Source organism: Anastrepha ludens, chromosome 3 (genome assembly GCF_028408465.1).
Source record: "Anastrepha ludens isolate Willacy chromosome 3, idAnaLude1.1, whole genome shotgun sequence".
NCBI classification, from domain to species: Eukaryota; Metazoa; Arthropoda; class Insecta; order Diptera; family Tephritidae; genus Anastrepha; species Anastrepha ludens.
Window position 1 is genome coordinate 124,467,497 of NC_071499.1, and position 12,691 is coordinate 124,480,187.

General features: G+C 32.8%; 1 protein-coding gene across 2 annotated transcripts in view; it reads left to right on the forward strand.

Annotated features, from left to right (window-relative positions):
* LOC128859008 (uncharacterized) overlaps window positions 1-12,262 on the forward strand; it is a 149,852-nt gene extending 137,590 nt beyond the window's left edge. The window contains exons 5-6 of one of the 2 annotated variants that reach the window (XR_008454084.1): window positions 3,748-3,810; window positions 11,481-11,522. Coding sequence is in view for 1 of the 2 variants with exons in the window: in XM_054095664.1 (XP_053951639.1) it covers window positions 11,481-11,812 (332 nt within the window). In the remaining variant the exon portion in view is untranslated. Of the gene's footprint in view, window positions 1-3,747; window positions 3,811-11,480 lie in introns of both variants that reach the window. The other variant, XM_054095664.1, reaches the window with a different exon arrangement.
* Window positions 12,263-12,691: the final 429 nt, after the last annotated feature.

The window sequence follows — 12,691 nt, forward strand, 5'->3', positions numbered from 1 at the left end:
AACACCCAGCTGGTCCCACCAGATACACAGCATAACCTTCAGGCCATGAATATTCTGCGCCGACGTCGATGTTGAAGCATGGCCAGGGTATCCATACGTTGCCCGACGTTTTGGATTGTCGTAATGGACCCACTTTTCATCGCCAGTCACAATTCGATGCAAAAAACCCTTTCTTTTGTGCCGTTGAAGCAGTTGTTCGCATGCCATAAAACGGCGTTCAACGTCTCTTGGCTTCAATTCATACGGCACCCAATGGCCTACCTTTCGGATCATTCCCATGGCTTTTAAACGTTTGGAAATGGTTGATTGATCAACTCCCAAAGTTTTTGCAACCTCTTCTTGCGTTTGAGCCGGATCTTGATCGAGCAATTCCTCCAATTCGGTATCCATGAACTTTGGCGGCGCACCCTCGCGTTCTTCGTCTTCCAAGCCAAAATCACCACTTTTAAAGCGTGCAAACCACTTCTGGCACGTTCGCTCAGATAGAGCATGCTCACCATAAACTTCCACCAAGATACGATGACTTTCGGCTGCTTTTTTCTTCATATTAAAATAATGAAGAAGAATTCCCCGCAAAAACACATTATTTGGCACGAAATTCGACATTTTCAAGTGTGGTAAAAATATTGTTGTTTACGCTTCAAATAAAAAACTTATACTGACGTTTGTGCCTTACGACAGTAGCTCTCCAATGAATGTTTGGAAATGTGGATCGATGGAATAATAATCAAGTTACGCCATCTGTTGTAAAACCGTAACGAACTTATCCATAGTCCTATTATTTTTTTTTTCATAGTATTTCAAACTGTATATCATCAATTCTCTGAGTCGTGGTTGTAGGTTGCTATTTCTGGAGCTTTGCTAAACAACGTGGGTTCGGTTACATACTATTGACACATACTGTTATACATCACCATCTCCCCAACACACAAAAATAATAACAAGCGAGCTAAACTAATATTGAAAATAAGAAAAAAAGAGCAAACTTTATTAAATAAATGGAATGTAAAATAAATTCCATAAAAACAAATAACAAATATAAAAAATATTCTGTGTGTATTTTGCTAGAACACTTGTTTTTGTACAAGGGTATCTACTTTATAGACGATTGTAAAAAATGTTAGTATTCTTCAGAAAATTCTCATTTTTTTCATACGTCGCAAACTCCTTTCCTTTGTTGGTACTTGCTTTAGTGAATATTCCCTTTACACAGTCTTTTTTCAACTTCAACTGCAGCAGCCCCTCATTGCCTAGTCTCACTAAAATTTGTTGTTGTCTTGCTTGTCAAACTGTAAAATATCCATCTACGCTATGCCTTTAAATTGTATATACATAAATCGCCTGTAAAAAAATCGCCATTGCCAAATGTAAAAACAAAACACTTGAAAAATTCACAAAAATCCGCTTGAGAGCGCCAAAAATCTTACACACATCCACGCACATTCACTTAATAGTTTACTTAAATACATTTGTACTATTGTAAATTGTATTATAAATTTGTTGATGTCAACGATTCCGCATACTTGATTTGTATAGATTTTTTTATTTTTTTCTAATTTACTGCATTTTGTTATAAAAAATCACAATTTTGAGTCATTTTTTTTAAATAATTTTCTTATGATTTTTAATACGTATAACGCCAAGAAAGTTTTCAATTTAGTTTAAAATTTGTATAATACAATAATCAAAAATTACGGCGCTAGTATGCTTACGCCTTTAAAAATGTATTAGGATTAGTTTACATAAAGCATTACGGGCTGGCTAACTCGAAAAATGTGGTTACTTTCCTGTAAAGTGAGAAAAATTTTAAAAATTATAGAAATATAAATCTGAAAATTATATTCTTCTCTGCTTGAGTTGTAAATTGCTCATAATTATCAGAATAATTACCTACATAAGCTTGTGCGCATAAATTTTTTGGCAGGCTGTGCACTCTTCAAAAGTGTAGCCGCATCGGCCAAAGAGCAATATTCACCCGGTATCATATAAACGTCTATGTCAATTCACCCTTAGGTAACAAAAGGCCGCAATTTTATTGCATTCAATTCGAAATCTCGATTGGTTATTCGAAAATCGTTAAAAAACCTCAGACGAAAAAATTTGATTTTTGATTTGACTTTGATTTTAAAAATATAGTTTTTTTATAAGTAACTTTTTCATAGCAAAAATACACTCGGAGGTTTGCCATTGCCTGCCGCAAAACTTTTTCATTTTGCTGTTTCATGTACAGACTTATCAAGCTGAATAAATTTAAATGCTTTGTGTGATGCTACTTCGCCTCAAAATTTAAAATCAAATTAAAAAAAATTTAAAATTTAAATTGAAACTAATTTTGAAAATTTAATTTACTTGTATTAATATTGGCTCAAATTATGTCTTTTAACTACTGATAAATCGGAACATCGCAAAACTATTTAAAAATTATTTTTATTAATTTTTTGGTTTTCTATTAGAAATATATATATATTTTTTTTCTATTAGAAATATATATATTTTTATGTTAACCTTTTTTTTAGTGAATTAATTAATGTAACCTCACCTTAATGTGATTTTTAACAGGCGCAAATTTTTTTTATATTTTCTGCGATTTTTTATTCAAACTTTTACATTAAAAGTTATTTGTCAAAGATATTTTTTTTTAAAGCAAACAAATTTTTAATTAAATTTCTTTGCATTAATATTACCTTGAAATGTTTTTTAACTACTGAATAATACAGGCTTAATATTAACATTAATTAGTTTTTGAATTTTCAATTTAATGTTTTTTAAATTACTACAATGATTTCTTTGCTAATTTTTTAACTGTTTTATCAGAAAGTTAAAGCAATGTATGTAACCTCACCTTAATGTGATTTTTAACAGGCGCAAAGCATTTTTATATTTTTTGTGTTTAAAATATTTAATTATTTAAATCTTAACTTCTTTTCAATTAAAAGTTATTTGCTAAAGAAATTTTTTTATATTATTAATTTTTGTTTTTTATGAAACATTTTTTTATGAATTGTGATTTTTAACAGGCAATGAATTTTCTGTTTAAAATTTTTAATTATTAACTTCTTTTCAATAAAATGTTATTTTTTTTACATAATTTTTATATATTTTTTTTGAGAAAATTTTTTTAAATTTAAATTTCCTCACATTGAATTTAATATTGCCTCAGATTGTATCTTTTAACAGGCTCAGTGAATTTAAATGCTCTTTGTTTTTCAATTTTTTAATTATTTTCATATTAACTTCTTTTAAATTAAAAGTTATTTACTGAAGATATGTCTTTTTTTTAATTGTTTTTAAGAAAAAGACCTAAGACTTTTCTTTTTGAAATATTTAATTATTAACTTCTTTTCAATTAAAAGCTATTTTTTAAATATATGCTTTTTTGTATTTTTTTTTAATACATTTTTTTCAAATTAAATCTCCTTACATTGAATTTAGTAATGTCTCAAAGTGTGTCTTTTAACAGGCTCAGTGAATTTTGATGCTTTTTGTTTCTAAAATTTTTAATTATTTACATATAGCTTTTTTTAAAACAAAAGTTATCTATTAAATACATGTTTTTTAAATTTTTTTTTATTATTATAATTTTTTTTTAATTTCTTTAAATTAAATTTCCTCTCATTGAATTTAAACTTGTCTCAAAATGTGATTTTTAATTAATAACGAGTGCAGCACTTTTTATATCCTCTCCCTTATTGCTCTAACTCAAAACCCAATCAAACATTTTTCTCACTCTTTACGAATCTTTTGCAGATGTAAATTAAATAATTTAACAAAAGAGAAACAAAAACGAAATCATGTTTACAATGCGTTTGTGTAAGTGTGCCTAAACTGAAAAAGCGCGTTAAAGAAAACGAGAAAAATCGAAATATCGTAAAACAATCAAAAAAAATATATTTATTAAAAAAAGTAATAATAACAAAGCATAAATTTTACGCAACTCCGTAAATGCCAAGTTTTTTTTTTATAAAAGAAATGTTAACAATACCAAAGCTATAAAACTGTCTGCCTGCCCGTGCGCCGCCCGCCTGCTACTTTTGCTCGTACTACCAAACCAAGACCATTATCACCAACAGCACCGCTACTCTGCTATTTATACTATGCATTACTACCTAAATACTAAATACTACCTTTAAGTATTCTACAAGTAAAGCTACTTAAACTTCTAACAACCACCTGAAAAGAATAATAATACTGCCAAAAATGTTTTATATACTAAACTAAATCTAAAAAAAGCCAAAAACTTATTATGCCTACTAAGTAATTAAATTTGCGAGTATAGTTGCAACCATGTGCCGCTCTACAGCTAACATTTAAATAGTGATAATGCTTTCAAATATCAAAGTACCAAAGTCATGTGTCAACAACAAAAATCAACTCAAAATCAACTAAAGTTTGCTGTGAAATATGCAATTTAACACTCACACAATTCACAATGCAGTAATTCGTATGTAACGGGGAAAAAAATTAAATCAGATGTTAATCAGCTGAAAAAACGCGCACGTAAACTGTAACATAGTCACGTTTACGCGTTTACGTTGTACGCGAAAGAGTTATGGGTAACCGAAATGCGTGAAATACTATTCGAAATGCTGCTATTCCACTTTTTTGTTTAACTACGAAATTTGAAACGCCAAAAATGTGTGAAATATGCAGTGAATGTTGCTCTACTCTCTTATTAACTCACTGAAAAATCTTTATGAACAAAATTTTCAACTACGAATTGTGTGTACGTGTGTTCGACCATTTTTGAAAAAAAAAAAAACAGATATCATATTTGAGTTGAGGTAACTAACCGGTTTAAATTCAACATTTATTTATTAGCAACAAAATTAATCTCTAATGTTAAAAACAAACACACTTTCACGCCTTTAACACTTTATTAACATAGAAAATTACAAATTTCCAACACTATCTGCTATAAACGCATGCCCATAATTATAATTAAAATTAGTATCTTGTAATCACGCTTTATAGCTGTCATGTCTGTTATACATATTATATTTTATTATTAATTTATCATTTCACTTGGAAGCACTGTAAACATAATTCAATTTTGCGACCCTGCCACGCAATCATCGACACTATCCAACACTGAGTGGCAGACGAGAGGAGAGTTCGTTATGTACCCAGGCTTCTTTATTATTTGTAATGATGGGTGGGGTGATAAAAAATAGTAGTTGGAGGATGCGCTTAAATGCGAGCAATGGATAACTTGATTTTTCGGACCCTTTTTCGAGATGCAAACTTGCAAGCAATTATGTAATTGGAAATTTGACGCTTCAGTCATAATTAAATATTGTGCTCGAACCCACAAAAATAGACACAACACTGAGAAAATGATGATTTTTTTTAATAATTATTGTCTGTTTTTTTGTTTTCTCTTTATCAAGTTCGGGCTTTTTGCAAAATTTTGCCATTACGATCATAAAAGCAACACTTAAGAAAGACTTTGCGCGTCTAATTTCTCGACAAAATTTTCGATACTCGTGAAAAGTAGATTAGATTAGGTTATGTAAGGTGGTAGCCCTGACGGTACCTCCAAAGATAAGTGGGATAACTTGAACAATAATTAAAAATCCTCCAAATTTTAACTGCAACCGCATTGAGCTGCAAAATGTGTAAATTTCTTTACATCAAATTTCTTCCCCAAGTGCCGTCACCAGAATTCAACCGTCCAACGCAGACCAAGAGCTTCAGCTGTCTCGTGGGACCCCCGTCATCTTGGTACAATTGCGATCAGAATATTAATATAGATTAAACTTCTGCTTATCCAGAATCGATCCCAACATATGTGCAGCATGTGAAGGTACCCCGCACGACACTAACCACCTATTCATGCCCCCTCTTAAACCCACTCACCTAACACCTTTCTGTCTCTCTAGACCCAACCTGTTAGACGATGACGATCGGTGACTCCACCATGCCTAGCAGGCCTTGATAAATGGCTACAACATTAACAACTTCTTTTGGTTGGCGCTCATACCGCCTAAGTGATTTTCATCAAGTTCTCGTGCTAGTTGATGCCAACTAGAAACATCAAGTGAAGTCAGGAGAGAAGATTTTCGACATCAAGACCAATTACTTTCAGAGATCGTCGTTAGCAGCTCAGAAAGTTCCATATATCCCCCGTTGAAGTTTTCTCTGAAACAAAAGAGTTAAAAAAGCTTGGAAGCTTTAAGAATGATTAAGGAGAACGCCTCTATTGCAGAATTTGCAAGAATGAGGGGAGAAAAAGAGTCTGTCAGACATCTACTTTATTACTCTCCTGCGTGGCATGCCACTAGGTTTAGATGCTTTGGGTCATTGTTTTTGTATGATGGGATATAAGCGTCAGCCACTTCAGTGGGTTTGCATTAAAACAAAATGGTTTGACGGGGAGTAGCAGATAAACTGCTACTGTAGTATCACAATAGATCGGCAACAGTCTAAGTGAGTTGGTTTAAAGGCCGACTGCCACTTCTACCTACCTACCTTCCTAAGAACGGCAAAGTGGCAATGCAATTAGGTGACATACGAATTTAGATATAAAGCATCAATGACGCTCTGACCCACGCATGAACAGATAGATATGCCATGAAAAGTGGATATACGAATATAGTAATCAGAAGCGTAGAAAGCAAAAGGCCGGCTATGTGTCAACTCAACATTTTTAAGCAAAGCTGAATTTCTGCCCCAATAGACAAAGAATGCAGTCGATTAGGTATAGTTAGTGAACCAGTCAGCCACTAATGTTTGCTCTACCGAACAATTTTATTTTCCTCCAAAAAGGTGCGCCTGTCTGAGACTCCCCACCATTCATTCCTCAGTAGTTATTCCACTTTGAATTCACGCATTTAGTAATCAGATAATCAAAAGATGTGTGGTGAGGGTATCGGCGGTTGTGTTGGAAATGAAAATTGTAGTACTCGTATCGGTTGACTGCCACGAAGCCAATGCATGATTTTTGATATCGATTTTGTTAAGGAAAAGACCATTTTGGTTTGTGAACTGAAATTAGATTAGAATAATTTAGATTTCTGGTTTCAACGCGGATTCTTTTAGGTGCTAAATTTGTCAATTGTGTTACCAGCCAGCCATCAGTCGTTAGCTAGAACCCGAATGAAATGTTTAGGAGGTTTACAATATGAGAGGTTAGAATGTCTCTCGGGGTTAGAGTTTCAGATCTTACTTAGATTCGCAAAAGGCGAAGGCTTACTACAAAAAGCCTACTACAAGGAAACGTAAGGGTCAGGCTCCATCTGGTACCACTAAGGACCCATAGGTCTATGTGTGGGCTTTCAGCCAGCCGGGTCAACCTAACCTAACCTATCAGCCAGCCATATTGGCGATGTTTATTGACAGCCTTGGAAACGCAATAATTTTTTTTTTTTTTTTTTGAGTCAGAAGTCGAAGGCATCGTCTTCGGATTGACGGAATGAGCTTCTGCAGGACTTTTTGTAAGAAATTTCATTACTCAATTTAAAAATATTGAACGTCAATTTTTTGGAATTAGCGTTTTTAGCCAACTGAGGCTCACTCTTCATAAATACGCTCTTCAACCTTACATTTTCACACGAAACAAATATGAAATTCAAGAATAAATACCGATGACTCTTGTTGAAATTTTCACTCAGATTATGAATTAGTAATCTATCTAAATTTTGAGAAAGTCGGGGTTAAAATTAAAATGAAAAAGTCGCTGCTGCAATTTGAAGCCAAATGTTGATTTCCTTCACATTTAGAATCAAATCGTTTTAGTACCCATCAAGGCACAAAAAATATTTAATTTTCTCGACCAGTTTAATTAATACCAATTTAAATAAAAAATCATTTAGTAAAAGTTTTTAAAGTTTTTTGCTCAAAAATAAAAAGTTTGCTTAACAATTTTAAAAGCAAATTAATTATAGTTCAAATGCCAGAAAAGTAATAAATACAAGGTGGCGCAGAATTAATCACCCTATCGGAAGATTTATAATTTTTCAAGTGGCGTCGTACGTCAATCATATTTGATACTTGTGAACTAGACAGCCGCAGCATAGAAACGGACAAGCAAAGGAGCGCGTGAAGGTCAAAATAATGATTTCCATCACTCAAATACAATTTTTTTTCTGAACAATTTTAGTGAAAAAGTCATTCAAAAACAAAATTGGATGATTGTGCATTGAATTTAAATGTGCAGCTATTTTGTGTAGAACTTTTGTTTTTATTAAGTGAATTAAACTATTAAGTGATTATTATTATTTTTTTTATTTAGTTAATTGAAGACATTTTTTATTGTCCTTTGAAGTAAATTCGTGTAGAATATTTTTTAATTAGCGCTTGTCTATTGAAATAAGTCACTTCAAGTACATATTTTTTTCATGTTTAAAAACAAAAAAAAAAACAAACAAACTAAAAAAAATAAATAAATAAAATAAAAAAAATTTAATTACTAACAGGTAAAAAATAAAAGCAATTACAAAAAATACATAAATAAAAATAAAATTAGAAATGTTAGATTAAAATAGAAAAATTAAAAACAAAATATAAAAAAATAGAAAATTTTTTTTGTTTATTTATTTTTTTTTTTGTTTGTTTACTTTTTTTAAATTTTTTTTTTGTTCACCTAACAAAAATTTTATTTATTTTTAAATTTTTTTTCTTCTTATTATTTTTTTTAATTTGGTTTTTTATATTTTTTGTTTTATTTATTTTTATTTATATACTTATTTATTTTTTTATATTTTTTTGGTATTTTTTGTAATTGTTTTTATTTTTTTTTATCTGTTAACTCGTTTGTTATTCGCTAATTCGTCTATTTGCTATTGTTATTCGAGCATTTTCATTTGCTTTTGTTTGTGGTGTGCTTTGCTCCAATTTTAATCTTCAAGTGAGTTGTTGCGGTTGCTTGATGAATCCACTGCGTTCAAGCGATTCAAACTTCAAGTTTACCACTTTTTTCAATTCGTTTAATTAATTAGCAGCTTAAAACACATAAAAACAAAATTAATTAGGAGCTACAATAATTGATTAAAATTTTGAGCATGCAAGCTCGTTTTGCTTAAGCGGCGGTATTAAAAGTTGATTTAGTGTCTGCGTTTTAATGTATTACAACTCCACAGTTTATAAAGTTTGTAGCTGTATATTCATATGCAACAACTTTATACGTTTTCTGTCAAATCAAAATCAGTTACAACGCCCAAATCAGCTGACTGCTTTGTAAGTTGGGTTAGGTTAGGTAAGGTTAGAGCGAAAAAATCATTGTGGCCCAATTAAAAGGGGGGAAAGAGAAAAGGAGAGAGAGAGGAGAGGCTTGTAAATAAAGTGACGAAGAAGTTACTGGAATACTGATGTTTAGAAATTACGAGTTGAGAATAAAAAACTTCACCAAAATTGCAGGGACTGATAAAATTGACTGAACATATTTTACCAGAAACCAAATTGTACTTTTCCAAAGGTTTTACGACGTGCTGAATGCAATCTCGCGTCCGTAATTGCGCAGGCTTCCGAGATATTTTAATCTATATTTTTGTTTATATTTGTTTTTGGCCTATATTTGAGTCAATATTTTCTCTAAAAAACAAACACATACAGCATTTTTTTTGTTTCGTTGTTCACTCCTCTCGGGAGCATAGGGCCTCGACAAGACTCTTCCATCGTACACGGTTCTGTGCTGTTGTTTTCGTACCGCCCCATGAGATGTCGGCATCTGCTAGTTCGCGCAGCATCGACCTTCTACAAGTGTTTTTTGGTCGACTGCGACCTCTGATCCCTTGCGGGTTCCAGCATATTAAAGTGCAAATATTTTTCTTTCAAATGCCGTTAAGTTTGCGCCAAAATGTTTCTTGCGCCCATATAACTTGAAAAATAAATTTCAAAAACAAGGCAATTTATTGGTGTCAACCAGGCTAATAGTCTTGAATGCCAATTGCCTTAATCACGTAATAAGCATTTCAAGTTATATTTCATTATCTTATTATATTATGTAAATAAATAAATAAATAAAAATTTAAATTTCTTAATATTCTTAAATCTATGGAGTAGTTGCAGAGATGATTTTACCTCATCATCCCCAACACAGCTAATGAAAATGGACTTGCTGGTTATGTTTAAGAAGAAGTTCGTTGAACACAGGCGAAATTCCATCGGTCAGCGGCAAGCGAAACAATTCAGAGGAATTTCTGATTAGCTACTTTCACTCAGTCCCCTTGACCGGGGAACTACACAATTTCTTTCTAAAAAAAGCTCAAGATAGATGGATGTCTTGTCTCATCGTATACTATTTCGAAAACACTATGACCTCAATACGATATAGACAGAACGCTTAAGGTAATGGGAATCCCCCGCCATTCAATTTCAAAAACTCATTTCGGTGTTCACTGGTCACTGGAATTCCGTACAACCCCTATTGCAGAAGCTGTGGGGATCCTGCAGAGAAAGAGACTGTTGAATACTTTCTCTGCAAATGTCCGGATCTGGCAGATAGGTGCTTAAAATTCCTTAGCGTGCCCTTTGGAGATGGCTTGAAGAAATTCTTCAGCCTAGATCCCTTTTCTCTCCTCCACTACATCAACAGCACTGGATGGCTGTAGACGGTTTTCTCTTCGCTAAAATTTTTCGCAGGTAGTGCTCTACATTATGGTATCAAAACGGCACGTAAGTGCTACTTGTAGTATACCTGGGGTACTCTTGCCATCTAACCTACCTACTTGTCTACTTTCACTAAGCACAGTGGACTTAAGACTTCTAACTGGTTACTTTACAGGCCGCTGTAGTCTGAGACACTTGCACGAAATTGTCTGTCATGACCATCATGTGCCGTTTCTGTGCCCTATCCAAAGCGCTGACAGACGGTTAACGGTCTAAACTTGGCCATACCTTCTGAATCCCTTTTTAGCTTTTGATTTTTTTTTTTAGAATACCCAGATATAGCAGTTATGAACTAAATCTCAATTGTGAATTGTGGTGAATTTCTTTATCTCATTAGCATACGTCTGTTAATCAGAATTTAGTAAAGTAGCTAAAATAGTCCAACAAAAATTTAATTTGAAATTTATTATTAAATTTTTTCCCCCTTTTCTACGCTTTGTGTGGTAGTAGAAACTTTTTAATCGCCTGCCGGAGTCTGGGTATTTAGTTATGGAGAACAGTAAGCATTTTTCTAATGCTTTTTACGCATGCAATCAACACTTAGCGGTGGTTGGTCTCTAAAGTACCAAACAAAAAACAAAACCACATCTAATCACAAACCCCAAAAATTCCACACCAACTCATGCATGTTTGATATAGAATTACATACACTTTGGTTCGCTTGAATATTTCTACATTTAAATCACTTTAATGCCAAATTCCTTTACATTTAAGTCTCACAAAGCATTTCATATTATCACCTATGATATTTATTAGTCAATAATTTTACTTAAATAGTAGCGTCTCGTTTACCTTTAAGTTCATAGCGTGCACCTATTTTATAATAATCGCAACATTCTCACTTTTCTCTTTCTCTCCCCTTCAATATTTTGTAGGTTCAGCGCCGCTCGGTTTCTATACTCCGGTGAAGGCGCCCATCGATAATCACTTTCAATTGGGCGTAACGCGTGCACCCAATGGATCACACCATGCCTACAATAACACCTCAACACCCACAACTAACGGTACCACCAACACGAACACGAACACCGCCACACAAACTAATGGTGGTGGTGGTTGTGGTAGTAGTAATGGCGGCGGTAGCAGCAGCGGCGTTGACATAGGTGACGGCGAGGAATCGGAGAGTTTGCAGTACATCAAACCGGCGAATGATGATCTCAACATTGCGTACAGCGAAGGCACGCAGAAGACAGATTTGCTATATTGAGTGTGGACACAGTGCAGTGTAAACGTATTAGTAGGAAGCGGTTGAGAGCAGCAAAGCAGGCAAAACAGGCGTTTTGAATAGTATAGGATATTTTTAAATAGAATCCACCGCCGGGAAGGGATGAGCTTGGATGATATTTAGTGGCTAGTAGCCTTGATGGCAGAGCAACGCTTTTCTGGCTGGTTGGCCGTGCGCGTTTCGAAAATGTTTCATGTTTGAGCAGCACCGAATGCTAGTTTTTAAGACGTTTCGGGCGTGCATTTTTTTTTTTTCTTTAATTACATTTAATTTTTATTTTATTTCATTTTTGTTCTTATTTTCGATACTAATTTAGTAATATGCATTTTTCGTTTGATGTATGTATTCGAATGCACTTTTTGTGTGTAAAATTAATGCAATGGAAATTTTCTGTCTGTTATATATAAACAAAACAAAACAATATAACTAATATATTAATAAAAAAATAATAAAAGGTCTGTTTAGCATACAGAAATTCTGAATAATTATTGTACTAGATTTACTTCATATATATGTATATGTATGTAGCATTAGAGCGTAGCGTGCGAAATATTGTAATGATATAAAAATCAAAATAAAAAAAATAAAAATAAAAACAAAAAAATAAAAATTAAAAAGAAAGACAATATAAATTAAAAGTCATATGCAAAATTTGAAAAACAATTTGGTCCCCAAATAACTGTGTTAGGAGCAAGTTCGTAATTTTTTTTAGCTGTAGCTACTTTTTTTATATTTTGTATTTTTTTGCTTCTTGTCTGCTTGCTTCTTTTAAGATTTCATGCAAGCAGTAAATTTTCAAATATTTTCAAACATTCGCGCTTGACTGCAGTTTATACTATATAAAGAGCCTTTCAAAAGACG